Below are 19,790 nucleotides of genomic sequence, written 5' to 3'. Positions count from 1 at the left end.
GTAGAAATGAAAATTGCTCCAACTAAAATTCTTCAAGATAGTAACATTGAACACACACAGTTCACTGTTCCATCACCACCAAGCTGGAAGTTTGCATGTACATGTATGTACATATATGTACATGTATACTGTACATGTACATGGTTAAAGTTACACATTTTCCATGTTGTATTATAAAATCATGCTGTGCCCCCACAAGCACTTGAGGAAGAGTTTTTATTTTAAACATTTGAAAGCAAGCGCTGAAGAAATGCCAGCTGAGCCATGACAAGTGCTCCCGAGGTTAATTGGAAATCTTCCATCCGTCTGTAGCTGTACAAGAAGAAAAGCAAATCAAAGAGGGGCTTTGCCCGGCTCCAGCATGAGGGGCTACGGATTACCCCGCGAGCTCCCCATCAGCATCCCCAGCAATGCCCCATCCAAAGTGGTAATACATGCCGCTGAAGAAGAAGCAGGATGCATGCCGGAGGAATATCACATGGCGCTGCCACTCGCCATTTTGCGCTTGAATTTGGAGCTGGCATTCGATGGGAATGCTCTGTGAATACTTGCTTGAAACTAGTCGGCTGGAATTTTTTCTTTCCTTGTAATGATGGATGCCGTATTTCCTTTGTATTAAAAGTAGAAGGAAAGTATGCACCTGCATCCCTCTTCTTTTTCTTTTTTTTTTTAAGAAAAGACTATGTAATGGAATATTATTGTCATAATATTTTAGTAGTCACCAACTTAAAAGTTCTAATTGATTTGCCAAAGGATTGTGGATTCATTCTTATTTCTGTATGTGTGTGTTTGGAATTTCAAAACTTGGACACATGAATTATCAGGTTGTTAACTCCTTTAAAGAAAATGCTAACTTGATTAATCAGTCCTGCCAGTCTGCTTAATTTCAACATTTGTGGATATTTACACTGTGGCTGACTAACATACAATGTAGGGGGTACTTGTAAAGGAAAGGGTCGTATTCCTCAGGTAGATAGGTTTATGCAGATATTTACCTCGGATAAGACTGTTATTACATGTACATGTACAGTTGTTGGTATTCAAGCTTGAGTGGGCTGGGCCATGGCTGAATGCCAAACTCCTGTGGTGCAATGAAGTGATTTCTGAGAATTCCCTCCCCTCCTGCCTTATACTACAATGCTGTACATGTTGTTATCTCATAATGCGGGGTGCAAACAGACCTTGGAATCAGCTCTAGACTTAGTCATGTCCCCACTTTAGCAATCAGGTATATTCAGTTTTCATGCTCTACAGGGAGGGGGTGTTATCTCCGCCCCTCCTCTCCAAACAAGAGTGTGTCCCTGCAGTCAGTGCAGTGCACACACGTGCACATGTACATTTACATGTAGTAATGCAAATAATTCATTTCACTTCAGTTGAACTTGGCCTGAAAAGGTCTTGCATTTGGCTGTAAAATGGTACAGAAATGGTAACATTGTACTTTATACATGTAGGCCTACATGTACATGATGTGCCATTATCATGCCTCCTGTCCATATTTGGCTGTTCATATGTAGGTGTGCTGATACACTGTACATTCTAAGAGTGTTGCTGTGGCCCGGGCATTTCTGAATGAACAATTGATCCAGGGTAAGAATTTCATTCCTCACATTCCACACCTTATCATCCATGTTTCTGAAAACAGATTGTAGATTACAGGGAGGCTACATGTACTGTACATGTACAGTTTTGTGTAGTGTACATGCACCTGTTACTGCTTTTTTTTCCTGTAATGAATGTGTGAAGTACACGGGTAGGCATGTAGCGGTGTAGGTCTTTCTAATGACGTCATTTCCTGCGGGTGCACGGTTTATTGCCACATGCATCAGCAGTTTGGACATCAGATTTTGTGACGCACATCAGCTGTACCATATTTCGAAGACATTTGGATCAACACGCTCGCTTGTTTGGAACACTTGCACCCTGCATGCTCACACATCTGACGGCGTTGAAAACAAAGATGCTGTCCTAGGAAAGAGATCTACATCGTGCATTACAGAAATCTTTGGTGCTGAGAATCACTATAAAAAATGCAGGCATCACTTTTGGGTTCATAATCCCTGATTTGGCTACGTTTAAAAGTTCAACTGTAGTTGCTCACCACTTATAATGTACTTCATCCCTCTCGTTAAAAGAAAAGTGGATTTTGGAGAAATACCTAATTAATGCTGAAAGACCATATAGTGTGGTGCTCTTGGGTTGGAAACATGAAAATCCCTGTCATCATGTATCCCTCCCACTAGGAGCCCACTTAGATCTTATGTCTTGAACATTCAGAGATGATCCCTGCATTCTCATTTGGTGCGTTCCTGCAGTAATCCTGCCGTCTTTCTTTTTTTCCTGGAAGGAAAATTTCATAATAAAATGATCGCTTTGCGATGATGGTCGAGAAAAATCCCACAATTATCAAAATAGATCACTAGGTTGTCAGTGACTGACACAGGGTCGTGGTGGCTCAGTAGAACTTTGAAAAGATAATGACAATCATTATTCCCTTGTCTTTGTATGGAAATGAGGTCATGTCCAAATTGTCTGTCTAGAGCTACCGGTGGCTTTGTGTCTTCAATAAATACCACTTGAATGAAGGTACAAGCAGACGGTAAATTGGCCTTGCTGGTAGCTCTGGAAGCCACTTTCAAACAAAGCCAGAGCACCATCAATAACATGTCTGTAAGTGATATTTCTATTGGTTAGAAGCAGTTCCGCATGTGAGGTTATTGTAGCTGGTCATTGCACTTTATCAAGTTTCTTTTTAAAGTCACCCTAATGAAGGTTACAGGAAGGTAACATGCCATTGTCCCGTTAATGTAATTTATGTACAAAGTTGGTGCACAAGACATGTACCATACTGTAGTTTTGGCCCATGTTTGACACTTGCCCACATTCTTTTGTACGTTTTCACAGTTTTTTCCCCTCCCCCAGCTTCCGCCTCCGTATTAAGCTTGCCCCCTCCCTACATGGAGTGATACTCATGCTTAAACTAGGGTTGAAGGACGTCCGACACATTTACAGGCAAAAATGAGGACAAAGTCGGTCTTGCTGCTCAAAAAATCTCCTCATCCCGTGGTACACCTACATGTAGGGAATAAGACTACAGTATTGTCTGGCCATCTGAAAAACAAACCTGTCATTATACTGTGCACAAAGGAGTCCTGTTATTTGGGCTTGGTGTTTCCGCTTCTGTGAGGAAACTGTCATCAAATTCAAATTATTTTTTTATAGGGAGTGTTATTGAAACAGGAAGTGCAGTGAGTGTGGGAAATGTACACTTGCGGTAGGTACATTGTATTCATCCACCGCATGAAACCTTGACTTAAAGAAGACCTGGGGTTGTAGCTTTCTGCTTGTTTTTTTTGAAGTGATTATGCAATGGGTTCTAATTCCCATTTTCTTAAAAAAAGATCATTCTTCCATATGAATTGCGTAATTGCGTATGTAGGTAGGGTTTCAAATTTCAACTACAATGTACACAGAATACTGATCTATGTTTTGTGTTTCTAAAAAAAAAAGTGACCTGGCACATACTTGATATTGTACTTTACCAAGTTGTAAAATTCTGAATCACTGCTAATTTTAGCCCTTATGTGATGTTTACATCTTCCATACATACCGGTACATGGCAGTTCTACCATTTGTATGTCTGTAGACGATTCCAATTTCCAGTGACCATTGCTTGTTATTTACATCGGCCCCTGTTACTGGTGGTGAGCACTGTGACAGTTAGTTTCAGAGCCGCTGGTTTCGTGATGAAACAGTCTTGTACAAAACCTAACACACTGCTTAAACTGCCATTAATGGGGGCCATCAGGAGTGTCCAGTGAAGCGTCAGTGAATTCGTCTATACATATACGTGTACATGTAATACATTCATACAAGAGTGGCATTAGATACATATACATAGTTAAGTTTAGGTACATGTATTTGAGCACATTGCTATGAGGGTACTAATGCTGATTAGTGTACCATATGTATATGTACAAAAACTGTCCCATGTTCTTTGAAATCCAGTGTCTCAGCCTTGGGCCAAGTTGAGTGGCACGCAGAAAGATTTATTGAAATTTGGCACACAGTGTACATTGTACATATACATGAATAAAACATGGCTACTGCTGGTAGAGTTTTACTGAACTACAATGTACAGAGTAATATGTTTTGAATTCTTGGTACCAACACAGTATCAAATAAATACTTTTCCCTTGTGTTCAGTCCCAACTGCATTTATACAGTACACTCAAAGGGCATATATACATGTATATTTGCACAGAACCCTCCTGAATCCTAATAAACAAAATCTACATGTACTGCATGTACATTGTATGGTATACAATGTACCATTATGCAGTGCACCAGTTTTTTCAAACTGACTTAAAATGTCAAGGGGCAGCGATTCCAGTCCCTTTTCAAAATAACAATGGGGGAACTCCCCATTTACTGTAATACACATGTACATGTATGGATACATGCATGCACTGCATCTTTCTCATATCTGCCAAATAGCTTGAACCCCCCCCCCAATGATTCTAATAAGATATTGAAGGATGTGGGAAGGTTACTTTGGGTGGAGCAATGAAAATTTTAACATTTTTACCACAGGTGCCCCGTGGAGGACAGATTTTCCATTTGTCATTGTGGTACTCGGTACATGAAGTTTACACTTAGTCATGGAGGTATTTTTGATGTACACTGTCTGATTTATTAATCATACTGTGGACCTCTTTATCATGACAGCTTAATATCATGTTTTACATTTTACAGCTTACCGGTGAGTGGTGCGCAATTTAATTAATGGGCCTAAAAGTCGGTGGATTACTAAGCAATTAACGTGACTTCCTCCTGTTGCTATAAATAATCCTTAACCCTGTAATCAATTATGTGACACCTTGCCTCCTCAGCTTTAGCAGTTTTTGGAGGCTTGAGACTTCTCCCTTAATTGCGGTCAGCCATGTGCATTATTTTGGTTCCCCTGGTTATTTATCGTCAGAACTCAGATTTTGCAAAGCCCTGATCCCTTAATTTTTTTGTTCAAAGTGAGGTCTACTGGAGGTGTTCTTGTTCCTTGCCAGATCAGGATCCGATTTCAAAGCTGCTTAATAAACAGCAGACCAATTGCAGGCCGCACAAGAATTAATCAGGTATGATATATGATAAATAAGCTGTCAGCTTTCAACATAAACATCATACATTACAAGCTGGGGCCCCAACCATTTGGAAAATTCCTCGGGCACGCACAGTTTGTGTGTGCATGCGCTATTCTGTTATCCAACACCAGCTTTCTGCCTGGTGTCAGGTTTTTGTGATGAGACTGTCACTCGGTGGAATGCTTAAATTCCACATTGGAAGGCAGTAATTAAAAGGGGTATTCCTCTGAGATGGTTAGAAATTATTGTGTGGGGGAGATACCGCACAGTGTGTTAACAATTCAGGCAATTTTGCTGAATGCGTTTTATGGCATTGTGTGTATGAACAACAAACATATGATGCATATATACATGTGTATATACATTTGTATGCACAGTAATTTTATTACGCACTTTAATGCATCCTTAGATGGCAAAAGTTTGGTATTGACTGGGATAGGCTGGAGTAAACCTTGTGCATTCATTGTAACTAAATTAACAACAAATCCCCTGAGACACCGTGGTGACGCCTCAATTCATAACCCAGTACATGTACACATGTACATACACGTATGTATATTGTACACGTGTGTTACCCTGAATGAACGATAGTAAGAATGAACAGTTGGTCTGCAATAGATTAGTCAGTGTACCAGTAGACGGACATGTGAATGTCCAGAAGACAAGGATGCCTGGTTCATGTGAATGAAAATTAAAGTTAAACTGGGGAAAAAAATGGAAGTCCCGCATGTGCATGCTTGTCCTTTATTGTGCTACACAGGTGCACACACAGGTACATGTACATGCATGCATGCATTTGAGGAATACATGTACACGTGTACATGTACTTCCATTCATGGGCAAACATGTACATGAATGTGCGTACATACATTGAACGTGTACAGGCCAGACTGTCACGTGACTAAAGGCTTTGTTCCCCAAAATAATCTGGCTGTCTGCTTTCTAACGTGTATTCACAAAAATATTCACTATTCTACATGCACAGTACGCTCAAACGACTGTAACTGACACATTTTAGATACATGTACATGTGTACCGTAGATTCTTTGCATTGTGCCCAAGTCACAGTAGTCGTTCCATTATGTACCAAGTGTGACATGGCCACATTTTCACAAATGGAGTCCGTAAAATGTTGAAACTGATGATTAAGTTACACTATGAACATGTACATGTATTTCATTTTACATCCACACATACTGGGCTATACATGTACATGTATATTGGTATCTTATACACGCATTGGATGTGTTCATCTATCCACATTAGTACTGAAATAATTGTCTGTTTTTACCTTTGAGAGAAGTTTAATATGTGGAAGGAGTCCCAAATCATAAACAGGTTTACAGTAACAAAGCACACAGGTCTGTTTTGATGCATTTGGGTCGTTTCTCAAGTGTGAATATCTCTTGGCTGTTTGAAAGTGGAAAGAATTATGAACTGATACATGTGATATAAAAATTGAGTGCCTCATGTACGTGTACCGACACCTGCTGCTTACAGGAATACATTTCAAAGAGGAAAGATCTGTCAACTCACGGAGTTACATGTAGAAATAGTGCAGATCTTTAGCCATTACATATGTACATGTACATCTAGCATTAAATATGACTCAATGTGTATTTTCACTGGCTGTAACGCTCAAAATTCATGAAATTGATTCACAGATCTATGGGCATGGAACCTTGGACCTATAGTAGATCTGTAGAATGGCCCGTACTTGTAGACTGTACAAGTATTGTACATATCTGTGTCTCAGAGAGGAGACATTGTGAAGATAATACAGTGTATACCATCCAGTAAAAGCATGATGACAGTGCTTGTGAGCTTGTTGGTTTCATGAATTTGCCAGTGTGGGTTCCAAAGTCACAAAGTAATCACCCACTCAGAAAAATCTTTTCTGCAGGCGTGTCCAATGGAACCAATAGGTGCAAGGAGACTTGAATTAACACCTGCTGATCAGGACTTTTGTATTCTATTTCATTTTTCACATGCATTCATGTGTAAAAATGCATGTACTGTACATGTATTGTGGACCGGTACAACATGTTAGTGACATGTCTGATATTTAAGCATCAATTACAACGTTCTGTTTCGATTATGTACCATATTTAAAACATAACAGAAATCTTTAATACACAAGTACACCCATCCCAAATCTGTATCCTTGTGGAGACATTCCTTTGTTCTATAACTACAAGGTACATATACGATACTGTACCATATTTGAGCTCATGTATGGACACTGACACATGCATATAATGATGGCTATGTACATGTATATACTTTATACATCTACACATATGTACACAACGTCCCATTCGGAAGAATTTTGTACACACGTAGGCTTCAGTTTTTACCTTTTGTTTTGGCTCATGTTTGAAGAATCTCAATTGTGCTCTTCTCCTCTATGCTAGTAGCACATGTTCATTGTACATGTACATGTGTGGTACCTATTTGTACATTTTTATGGACTGGTGTATGTGCATGTACTGTGTCTGTACATGTAGCTACAGTGTATATTATTTAGAGTGTACTGTTTAACCACGAAGGAATAAGTATCCATGGTTAAACACAGGATGTTTAAAATAATATTAACAGTATGAGTATGGATATCCTCAAGTGTGTCCATTCAAGAATTCCTTTCTGTTCATTTATTCGCTCACACTGTACATGTACATTTATACGCATTCAACATACTGGTATCAATCACATCTTGGCTACCAACACAGGTGTTCGGTGCAGACAGTTTTGTTTGGGATTAAAACTGGCACTGTGCCCTTTCTTGCAGATTCCCAAGAATAGGCAGACTTTCTCTCTGCAATAACAGTGCAGTTTCTCCACACAGCCAACCCACTCTGTAAATGTGGCCCTACACGTGTCGGAATTAATGCCTGTCTCTGCGTTAATGCAACCTAATTTGTCGGCTCTGACAGTTAGCGTCAACACCTTCCAATTCCGTCCACGGGCTGAATAATAAATACGTGTTGGGCTGGAGCATCTCTGCAGCCCAACTTCCACTTCCAGTGGGTGTGACGTGAATGGCAGTGCCCAGGGATCATTGATACCTTCTACACGTGTTCTAAATTACCAAGATTCTCTCTGCACCGTGCGTCGCCATGGACATGTATTATTAAATTATATTCTACAGAGTCAAAAAAACGTTGTGCACAGTTCGTGTATACTGTACATGTACATACTTGGTAAACATGCATGTACTTTCATCTTTTAAAAAACTGTGGACTAACAGCTGTTGAGTACTTAATAGCGGTACATGTACATGTACAAGTAAGTTAATGTGTACTCTACAGTATTTCTCTTATTTGGGGAGGTAGGGGTCATCGTGTTTACCACTCAGTTTAGTGTGATTATGGACAAACTGCAAAGAAGCATTATGCTTGTCAAATTGGTATACTTAGTGCCTATATACCGGTATGTAATGTACATTATACAGTATACATGTACATGTAATCAGTGCCTGTACATATCCTATAGTACATGCTTACCTGTATTACATTTTTGTTCTTTTTGTATCTTTTTTGTTGTTGATCTGTTGAAACCCTAACCCCCTAGGGGGTTAGGGTTAATCTTAGCATTTGTTACATGATATTCAGATGATTGAATTTGATCAGTGTACCTACATATTTAAAGACAGTCAGTTACCGTTACTTCACGAGACTGAAAAAGCCGTAATGACTTGATCCCTTCTGTAATGCAGAGATATTTGCTAGACGCCTGTAGACCACAGATCTAATTATGTCCAGAAAAAAACTAATTCATTGAAATGGTTCTACGGTCGTTAAAAGATCAGTGACCTGTTCTTGGCATCCCTAATGTTCCTTAAGCCTTCCTACAGGCTTCCGCAATTGCACGTCAAGACACATCCTTGCGCCGTCTCGTGTCAACAGGCACAGGAAGAAAAACAATGTTGATTTTTCCTCAAGTGTCCTGAGTCATGCGCCATGTTTTTGGGCGACTTCGGCACCCAGATACACATGTATACAGTAACCGTGGAGCACAAGCAGGGCTGCAGTTAGAGTCAAAAGTTCATGCTGGAAAGTCAGTTACAATGTAAATCTGTCGTGATGCATGTATGAATTTTGCGCTGACGGTGTACACATGTCCAACAGTGCATTTCTCACTTTACCATAGAGGACAGAACGCCTAGGGAACAGTGGCCGTTTCCCTGTCCTTGGAGGTCAATCTGTTGTCCTCAGTAGTAAGTACCAGTACCTGTGGCTAGTCGGTGGGAGAATGTTGTATTGTAGGAACAATGGGATGTGCATGTAGCCTTAACCACAACAACAAACCCTGGCTCAGGTGTCACTCTAAGCTGCAGTAAATTACATGCAATTTGGACATGGCTTCAGAATCACAGTGCCCTCTCCTCAGCAGTGAACACATGTAGCATAACACGACTGTCTGTATGCGTACATGTGCTATACCTATACAATCCTTCAGTTTAAAGCAGTGCGATTGTACAGGCGCTCCTACAGGTGCTCTTCAACACTCCTAAAGGAGCGTAAAAAATCGCGCCCCTAAAGAAATGTAAGGGCACTTTACAAATAACGAACGATATGACAAACACAGTGGATAACATCGCCAAAAAAGCGCTGTAATTTGTTTGTACATGTAACTTACAATTTCACATTTATCCTGCCATGACTTCCATATGTACCGGTAGGCCTAAAATTATTGTACGAATATATTATGTTTGTTGCATTGCGAACGCGGCCTGCTTTCAGACAGGCCAGCCCTGTACACAGTGTAGCATGCACACTGTACATACATGTAGGCTTGCATGTGCATGTGTGCCGTGCGCAGTTTCGCTGTACATGATACAATCTGTTACATGTTTTTATTGGTCGGTATTGCTTTTCAGTGACCAGAGAGCCAATTAGTATTGATCTTCTTTACGGGGTGCTTAAGCAAAAAGCGCAGTGTGCTGTGAGCTTTTGGACATCATGAAAACACTGCTCCGTGCATACATACATGTACAGTGTGTGCACTCATGCATTGAATTCGCGCAGGAAATCCCCAGCGTGTCGGAATTGTGAATTATCCTTTGTTACATATAGTTTTATCAATTTCAACTTTGGCTCTCTGTCAATTGATGGTCGGCCATGATTTATGTGTGCACTTGTGCACGTGTACATGTACAGTACATGTAAACTGTACATCATGTACATGTACTCCATTAATGCACTACTACGGACAAATGATTCAAAACATTCAATTCACAATAACTTAAAATACTACTGGTGTTTTTATCAGGTCTCAAAACAGTGGTTTTAAAATGGGAAAGACCGTGTAAGCATTTCCCTTAAATCTGATGGTGTTTATTTTTCTTTAATCACTTTTTCAGAATTTGTTTCAAATTTTGTGCAGCTGGGTTCGTATAATACAGTTGTACAAGGTTGTCTAATCAATTTGTAGTTATCAGGTTATCTCTGTGAACTTTATTTGTTTGTGTTTTAATAAAAATATATTATGGTCTCCATCGTCCAAGAGAAGAGTTGGAACGGCATCCCACGTTGCGTGCCTTGAAATCCACACTAAGGTGATTGAGTGCGCATGTGCTAACTCTTAACTGAGTGGTGCACAAAAATATGGGAGTGTACATACATGTCTATGGTTCAGTTGCCTAGGTAATGTAAATGTCTGAAGTACATGTACATGTAAATTCGGTTTGAGGTATAAAGGATGTACCCCCCCATACAGCTTTGAGGGTATGGCTTCTGGTGAATGTAAAATATGCAGAAAATATTTGAAGATATGTTCTCACATCTACTCTGCAGATGTTGATGCATCTCTTCTTTTCTTTTCAGAAGCAGGAATTCAGTGATGCCACTCCCAGAATGAAAGCATTCAAGCTGAAGTGATGCCGACAGAAGACAAGTGATTATTGCCGATTTTGACCGGATATCGCATGAAATTAATCCAGAAAGTGCATCATAGGAACCATGGAGAACACATCAGCATCTAGAATGACAGGATGCATGCAACGTCTGGCTCAGATAGTTGCCAGGTGTCTACTACTATGGCAACTGGTTTCAGTAGTAAATACTTCAGCTGACAAGTATCCCTTCTTTGAGGAATTGTACCAGCCAGAGAACAATCTCATCAAATTAAAGAACATGCTGGTTGATCAGAACACCAGTGCGTTGTATGTTGGGTCTGTCAATCGGCTCTACAAACTGTCTGGGGATCTTGCTATTGATGCAACGGTTGAAACTGGGCCTCGGCAAGACAATCCTAAGTGTATTGCTCCACCTCAGCCCTGTGAGCATGAAAGGACCACAACAGACAACATCAACAAGCTCCTTGTCATTAATGAGGACCGCTTGTTTGTCTGTGGAAGCATATACCAGGGAAGTTGTGTCATCAGGAGGCTCACCGACTTGGGGCTTCTTGGTAACGACAGCTATCAAGAAATTGCTGCTAACACTGCAGATGGAACATCAGTTGCTTTTATAGCCCCAGGACCCACAGGCACAGATGTGATGTATGTGGGCACTTCCTACGGACAGTGGATTGACGTTGGGGTTCCAACACTGTCCACCAGAGTTTTACCAGAAACAAACAGTGGTAGTGACCTGTTTGAAATATTGGAAGATCGGGAGAATTTCCTGAAATCAGAGATAAAGATCCCTCAGAATTTTATTACTGCCAATTCATTTAATATTGATTACCTGTATGGATTTTCAAATACAAATTTCAGTTACTTTGTAGCCATACAGCGAAAAGACCCAGAGGCTATTGAACCCATCTTTTACACCAAAATTGCCCGAATCTGCCAACAAGACATAGCATATTACTCCTACATAGAATTACCATTAAAGTGTCAGCAAGATGGAACCAATTATAACGTTGCACAGTCAGCATACGTGGCTACCATTGGATCTGCCTTGGCATCAAACAGTGATTTGGAGGTTGGCGAGAGGGTTTTGTTCGTCACTTTCTCCGAGTCAATAGTGAATGAGAAGGAACCCACAGAGTTATCAGCCGTCTGTATGTATTCCATCAAGAAGATCAACAAACAGTTCAACAATCGAAGGAAGGAATGTGCACTTGGAGACACACGTAATGCCGAGATCCCTTGGCTTCCTAACACAGAATGTGCTGATGAAGCAAGCCCTCTCAAGGCTCTTGTAAGTTGATTTTATTCTTAATGTCCACATGTACGTGTACATTAATGTATGTTAAATTTTCCTGCATTCGTATCATTTAAGCTTTCCAATTAGCCATATTTTTCATAATTACACCCGTAGAACTCCTTGAAAACACATTTTTTACTTAAACAGCATTTTTGGAACGTAATATGCCCACAGGATCCATATTGGATCTAATTGTTTGTATACACGGCTGAAATGAAAAATCATAGTATTATAAGGGACATCAGGCTTTTTAGCCTGCAGGGTGCCAGGGGCGTATTTTAGACACCTGTACGTACTAGCATTTAATGTGTCACTGAAAGTCAATGATGTCATCACTAAATAAAGTCAGCCCCTTCGTAACTACATGTAACCCTAACCCTCCCAAATCCTCCAAAATCCTTTTCTGCAAAGTGGAGGAATTCGGAGGATTCAGGGTTTATGGCAAAAGTGCATGGCTGATTTCGAAGGATGCCGTACGTGAAGGTTGTGGATTAGACCTTATGTTGTTTGTTCTTAGTCAAGCACAAATTTAGCCCAATATTTATTTTGAATCTACTGCACAGCTCAAGAGTGCCATTCGCACTGCCTCAACATGATGACAAGATTTTTGAAGGATGCGGGCAGTTAGGCACACGTCCAAGTGACATTTTCAAGAAATTTTGGAGGATTTTGGAGGATTTGGGCTGAATGCAATTTTTTTATGTGGAAAATCAGAGGATTTTGGACGATTCAGGATTGTTCCTAGTAAAAGGGCCTTGGGGGTTAGCTAAACACATGTACAGTAAATCTGTATATAAATAAAATGATAGTATCACGATATGTGCACATGTATGGACACTGTTCTCAGTGGCAGATGACAGTGGCTAGTGATGGAAATTGGTCCATTTTCCTGGGCCTTTCAATATAATTTCAGGTGGATACAATCAACAGAGAAGGTACTGAGTATTGCCATAAACAGGATTTCCTTTACCCGCTTGGTGGCAACACACCCATTGCAGCAGAGGCAATCTACACTGACAGTTCCATTCTGTCCGCCATTGCTGTCACTGCACATCTTGAGGAGACTGTCATCTTCCTTGGAGATCAACTTGGCCATCTGAAAAAGGTAATCCCCCGACCCTCATGTCTTTAAAACGTGTCCTCATAGTAAGTATGTACATAACTGTACATCTGTTGAATTGTGGAGAATACCTTGTAAGTTCTCTGAGATCTAACATGGTTCGGTAGTAAAGTCGGCTCTTGTTATTACGAAATCCGTTGGACCTGATGGAAATGTTTGCTGTATACGAAATTTGTCGCAGGCGGAACGCGGAGCAATGACTTTGGTGTAGTATATGAATAGGTTCTATTGTGTACAATGCCATGTACATGCACTGTGCATACATACATGTGTACATGTACACGTGAACGTGGTTGATGTTACTGTTATCAAAAACATCTCTCGGTTATGATTAATCAAATTTTGTGATGTGTTCAGAATAATAAACTTCACTGTCATTATGAAAACGTATTTAATGTACTTGTGAGATGAAAAGCAGATAAAAGCATTAAGCCTGGGAATTTGTAAAAGACTTATCGATCGCCATGGATGAGGACAAAGCTAAACTTAACGGCATGTACTCGTACATGTACCTGTAAGAATGTGAAGACTCATCAACCAAAGCCCCCAATCTGTGTAAGTAGTCTTTCCAACACAAATCGTGTCATGGAGAGACATTTTTATTTAATTTTCTGTCTGTGTTTTGATGTTTGACACTAGCTGCGTGACAATGATTGATCAATAGTCTGAGTTCACTCGCCCATTGCGGAGTGGCCGGCCGTGCGCAAGATGGTCGCTGAAGAAACTGATGTCATGAGGGAATATTGTGATTGGATAGCTGTGTCTTGCAAAATACACATCATGTAAGCGCATGGTCTCATTGGCAGGCGCGACAATTCTTTTAGCAGTAATATGAATAATTCAGTGTTGGGCAATTAGTTGCTTCTTGAATTGCGAGAATAGCGTATGTATGTATGTATATAAAATGTATGTGTAGAACCTTTAACTAGCATTTACCAGCGAGAATAGTTGAGCAAACTTATTTGGGATGCATTTTTATCGGAATAGGGAAAGGATTTTTTGTTCTGGCGGTGCTATAATCAGTGTAAAAAATCAGCAGGAAACTGGTGAACAATGTCCGTATATCACGTTGTAAGCATGCGTGATGCATCTAGAGGGGCGGACGATAAACTACCTGTGCTGCGGCAGGAAATTTTGTGGAAATATGCTCGCTTCGAGTATGAGCAGTACAACCTTAAATTAAATTCATGAACAGAAAATACGAACGTAGACATGAAATCAATTTATGTGAATGAATTTGCAGAATTTTGTAACGGCAGTGTTCAGTGATTTTTTTGGGCTTCAACTGTTGAGCTTTTTCATGTATGATGTAGTGCAACGTATGACCGTATTTTGGCTGGGATATGTACACAGACTAGTTGCTGCATTTCCATCATGCCTTCTTCGGCAATGGCTCGGCGCGGCGGGAACTGGTGCAACATTGCTTCAATTGCATTGCGCATGTGTTTTCACCACTGTGATTCGTAAATGTTTGTTATAAATGGGTCATCAACAGTGGTTTTTCAAGCAACCGAGTCACAAAACCTTTCGTTGTAACAGGAATTTTGTACAATGCGATTTCTCTTTAACAGATTTTCTCCCCATAGAAATGTGCACATTTGCGCCGGAACCACAGATGTGTGTTTGTTACATCCCGAATTTCGTTATAGCGGATTTCATAATAACGAGAATCAATTATACGTGTACTTCTTGACAAGGACAAGGATATCTACATTATTACATAAATGTTACAAGTACATGTTTAAAGACGATGAAGAAAGAGTGAGAGAATCTGAAGAAAGGTAATTTAATTTTTGACATCAGTTTTTCATGATTTAATTGAGATTTTGGAACGAAAGCTGTTTTTATTTACATAGAATGCAGGTTTACAGTTTACTTCTGGTCAGATTGTTTCTTTTCAAGGTTGTTCAGTCAGTTTTTGATGCTGATCCAGAACTACCTGGGAGGCTGTCGGTAGTTTTTGGTTGAGCTGTTCCACTGATTGAGAGGGTACAGAGCAAACGTAGCGCTGTATCAGAGTTGAAACATTGCTGTCAGCACTTCACGAAATTATCGGAAAAAAAAGACTCTTTGATTGCTGAGAGAACTGAAGTAAACAGGCGAAGCAGCCTGGTGGGTGGGGGGGGGGAGACTGCAAATTTTGACACATTGACTATTTCAGTCCTCTGACTTACATGGGTTTGGGTTTTTTTTTGTAGCTTAGTGTTGTTTGTTGGGTGGTGGAGAGGAGGGGAAATTTCTTTAGGTTTTCCTTAGTTGCAGTTCATCCGTGAAAATTGTAGCGTAATGTTTTGTGGCTGGTCGTGATAACGTTTTCTGCTGTCTGTTTTAAGGGTACCAGATGGTCAAAATGCATGTGTAGAACCTTTAACTAGCATTCACCAGATAGAAGAAAAGGAGGAGGATTTTTATGATCAAGGAGTACAGATGTGTTTGAAAGACTTACGTGTACATGTACATGTACACATATTCCGTTGGACAATTGCCCATACTGTGCCACGTCCATCCCATTTAAGAAGCTCAACCGGTTTTTATACTTTTTTTCTTAATTACACGAAGTTTTCCCTCTTCCCCTGCAGTTATGGGTTAAGTCACTCACAGAAGCTGTGCTGTACGAGGAGGAGGCCATACTTGATGAATCACGGCCTGTAGTCAGGAATGGCATCAAGTTTAGCCCGGATGAGAACTTCATCTACTTCATGACAGAACGGAAGGTAAGCGCAGTACTTACCTCTGTGCATAGCACAACAAAGAGCATAGTTCTTTCGAAAGGAGTTAGCACAGTGCTCAGCACAAGTACATTGCTTAGCACGTACTTGCGTAGCTTTGCCATTTGAGCACGGCGCTTCGAAGAGTACTTATAAATCTTAGTGTTCAGTATAAAAGTGCATCTCCCAGCACCTGACAGAGCACATTGCTTAGCATGATGCTTAGCTCAGTGCTCAGTGCAATACTTTGTTAAGAGCTAGAACACAGTGCTTACATTTATGTAAGCACAGTATTTAATAAGGAGAGGGCCAGGAGTGTCAAAGCCTTGTATATTTGTTGAAGGCAAGCAAATGGTAAGGATTAGTTCAAAAATGGATCATTCACTAAATATCTGCATTTTTTCAACAACTCGACTGTCTCTCTAGCTTCCAAGCGGCATACAGTGTATGCCTCTCTGTCATCTGAATCCACACAGTGGCAGTAGAACGTTAACTACAGTGTGTCTATATCATAATTCTTCCTGGTCCAGCTTGTGATTGTGTCATCTGGTTTTTAGGTTACAACTATTGAAAATAGAAATCTTTCCTTGAAGAGTGTAGGATTTGAATGGAATGTATTTTTCTGCATTAAAGGACATTTGTAAAGGGATGATTTCCTTCCAATCCACTGATGTAATGTGAAGGAAGTCAAAGGAGCTTTTTCTCCTAGAGCACCTTTAAGTAAACGGCCAGAGTAGTCTCCAGCAGTCTCTGTTTTGATTCATGCTTGGAGACGAACACATTACTAGCGCCACTGCTGTGCTAAAACATGGGAGACACACCCACTCACCCGCACATTTATCGGGCGGTGCGCACAGCGTGTGGTGTGTTTATCCATGAACACAGGGCTCGAATCAAAACACTGTGGCAATGTAGGCACATGATGAATTCCTCTCATCACACAAGCACTTCACATGCATAATTGCGGTTGTGCGTCTTTCCATCAAATGAGAGGGGGACACTTCCTTCTTTTTGTACATCCCCGTCACGGTTACCATATACTCCAGCAGCCTGTTATTCACTGTCTAAAGTGTCTTTGTCAGGAAATGCATCAGGTGAAACCCCCCCCCCACCTCACACCTCATTTTGATACTGTCTGTTTTTTTCGAGTGATGCTACAGAGTGAAATCTGAGATTTGTCTGGCCTTGGCATTTAGTGGAATTTTACAAAACTTTCCTGTAAAATCTGAACGTTGTGCATCTACTATGTACAATAAATGCCACCCAGTTACATTGTACATGTACGTACGTGATTTTCACGTGATATCTGCATGACATTATTGCTGTTTTCCCAGATTTTACTTTCTCGAAATATGACCTGCACAAATGCCTTCCCAGTCTCTTTTGCATAACTTGAGGGATGGAAGTCGTCTTGTGAGAGCTCGATCTTGGGCTTTTTCCTGATATGTTGACAGTAAGAGTGTGTCTGAGGGGTGTCGGAGCATCTTTGGAAATCCTGTTGGTCATTTTGGTATGTGTGTCTATGTAGTACCCAGTGTTTTTCATTCCAAGGCGAATGTGGACTCCCCATTTTCAAATACATGTACATGCATTGGTACTGGCTTGCACCTCTTGTGCCAAATGAGGTCAAACCTTTCCTGTATTTACGTACATGTACATGCACATGTTTGAGCTTACTTATGATTCCTTTGTCTTTAAGCTGGCACAGCTCAACCACCATTAAAAGCTTTTCTTTAGGCTTCTGATCAAAGCACGACTGGGCCTTGGGCCCCTTCAAAGGTGTAACCAGATGGCCTGTTGTAACACCCTCTGTGGATCCTACCAATTTAGGTCAGCCGAAGACACCTAAGTAATTCCATGTGACAGCCCAGATTTCTTCGCCCCTTTTGTTGTCCTCTCGTTCACTCCTTTCTACTTTTTTTTTGTTGTTGGGCACTAGGGGAGTAGTCCTAGCCTAGTTTCGTTGGAGCATGCCATGAAAGTATAGGCCTGGTGGTTCTGAAGAGAAATTTTTTTTCACACTTGGGGCAATAGAAGTAAAGAAATAACTGTCTACATTTTTTCCAAGCTATCAAGTTTCCGGCTTTTTGGGGGTACATAAATCATGCACATGAGCCAGTGTACTGTTAATGTATGTTTGATGATACCATCAATATGGGGGTTTGAAATTTAATTGCACCGGTAGCTTGACGTGAAATAAAAAAACAACATTGTACAAAGGTCTTTCCTGGTTTCTGAGCAGCAAGACATGATCTTTAATTAATGTTATCATGTTTTCAAACTGTCCACATTCAAGACGTCATCCCATGTCTCAGTAGAGCTGTGTTCATGAATTAGGTTGATTTTTTGTGTGTGTGCCCGTTGACGCGAAGAAATGCTCAATAGTTAATATTTAAAAATGAACTCGGAAATTTGCAAAGTCAGTAATGGTGTTGGACACAAGATTAGATTTTTTTTTGTCCAAGCAATCATTTTCAAGCTGTGACCTTGCCCAGCGAGAGGGCGGGTTCAAAGTCCAAACTTGGGAGAGAGTTGAAATACCCTTGAGATGACAGCGACCAAAGAAGAAATTCACTTCTTTATATACTCACCGCCTGGTGGGAATGTTTGTAAAGTGTTTATTGTGACATTGGCATTTGATTCCAGTTTGTGATTCCATACATCTTGCTCCTTGGGGAGCTTAGGTTCATGGTATATAGTCCTGCCGGTCAACACATTACATTGATATATTGCCACAACATGCGTAGGCGTCTTGAAGTAATTATTTTTCCAAATGGCAATTGAATTATGACAGCAATTTTTTGGGATAGCAGCATTGTATATTTGTCACTTGTTCTCAATGACACAAGAGAATATCATTTGTATCCATGTTTTTCTGTGTGAATCCCCTTATGTGTACTTGTCGTGGTAATTTTTGTTGCCGGGCATTCTCCTCTGTGCTCTCTTTAATGGTTGAGCATTAAAAATCTATGATTGAATAAAATGGAATGGCAAGACCTCTATTCAGAACAAGTACTCTCTGCTGTGCTTTTAAAGAGGAGTTGACGTCAGAATTTCTGGCAAGTTGTGCATGTATATGATCGTACATGTATATACATTATGTGTACCGGTACGTGGACAGTTTACATGTACATGGTGTGCGATATATTTTTCAGTGTCCACTATATTGGATATGTACATGTATTTTGTATGGGAATGCTCAGGTTACCTGTTCTTTGTTAATGTGTGATTTGAATTTTTTTATATTTTTAAGCAGATTTTTGATTTCCAAAATAGACAACTTGTTTTTGTTTGTTTTTCATAAAGATTGGGTACCCGGTATACATTTATGGACAATACTGGTGCAGTCATCAATGGTATCCTTCCTGTGCCTTTTTTCTGACATGTAAACAAACATATGTACACATATGTTGGATGTATAAAGACGGGAACTACTTAGCTAAAGGCTTAAAGTTCCACTACCTTTTTATTTCGTTATCTGGAGATGGCTTCCTTGGAGGCCCCTTCTCCGTGCCAAGCCAAGATTGACTCTGTGTATATATAACATCAGTCTGGATTTTTTTCTGGACTTCGGTCCTCAGCAAATCGGGAAGTGTTTGATATCAAGGGGCAGGAAGTTGTGGGGTTGCGTGTGGCAGGGTGCGATAGTCACTTCATACATCAAGAGAGG

General features: G+C 40.4%; 1 protein-coding gene across 5 annotated transcripts in view; it reads left to right on the top strand.

The window, feature by feature from the left end:
* Positions 1 to 19,790, top strand: part of LOC110986460 (plexin-A2-like) — an 80,391-nt gene that overhangs the window by 2,426 nt on the left and 58,175 nt on the right. Inside the window, exons 2-5 of one of the 5 annotated variants that reach the window (XM_087136190.1) lie at positions 5,069 to 5,132; positions 10,964 to 12,286; positions 13,206 to 13,397; positions 15,992 to 16,126. In XM_087136190.1, coding sequence (XP_086992316.1) covers positions 11,099 to 12,286; positions 13,206 to 13,397; positions 15,992 to 16,126 — 1,515 coding nt within the window. In that variant the 5' untranslated portion in view covers positions 5,069 to 5,132; positions 10,964 to 11,098. Of the gene's footprint in view, positions 1 to 1,517; positions 1,591 to 5,028; positions 5,133 to 10,963; positions 12,287 to 13,205; positions 13,398 to 15,991; positions 16,127 to 19,790 lie in introns of all 5 variants that reach the window. The other 4 variants (XM_087136189.1, XM_087136187.1, XM_087136188.1 and 1 more) reach the window with 4 other exon arrangements.

This window comes from Acanthaster planci, linkage group LG04, assembly GCF_054643075.1.
Source record: "Acanthaster planci isolate LZ-2023a linkage group LG04, COTS_SCS, whole genome shotgun sequence".
Taxonomy (NCBI): domain Eukaryota; kingdom Metazoa; phylum Echinodermata; class Asteroidea; order Valvatida; family Acanthasteridae; genus Acanthaster; species Acanthaster planci.
The sequence above is the reverse complement of the archived record's forward strand: the minus strand, read 5'-3'. Positions and strand labels throughout refer to the sequence as shown.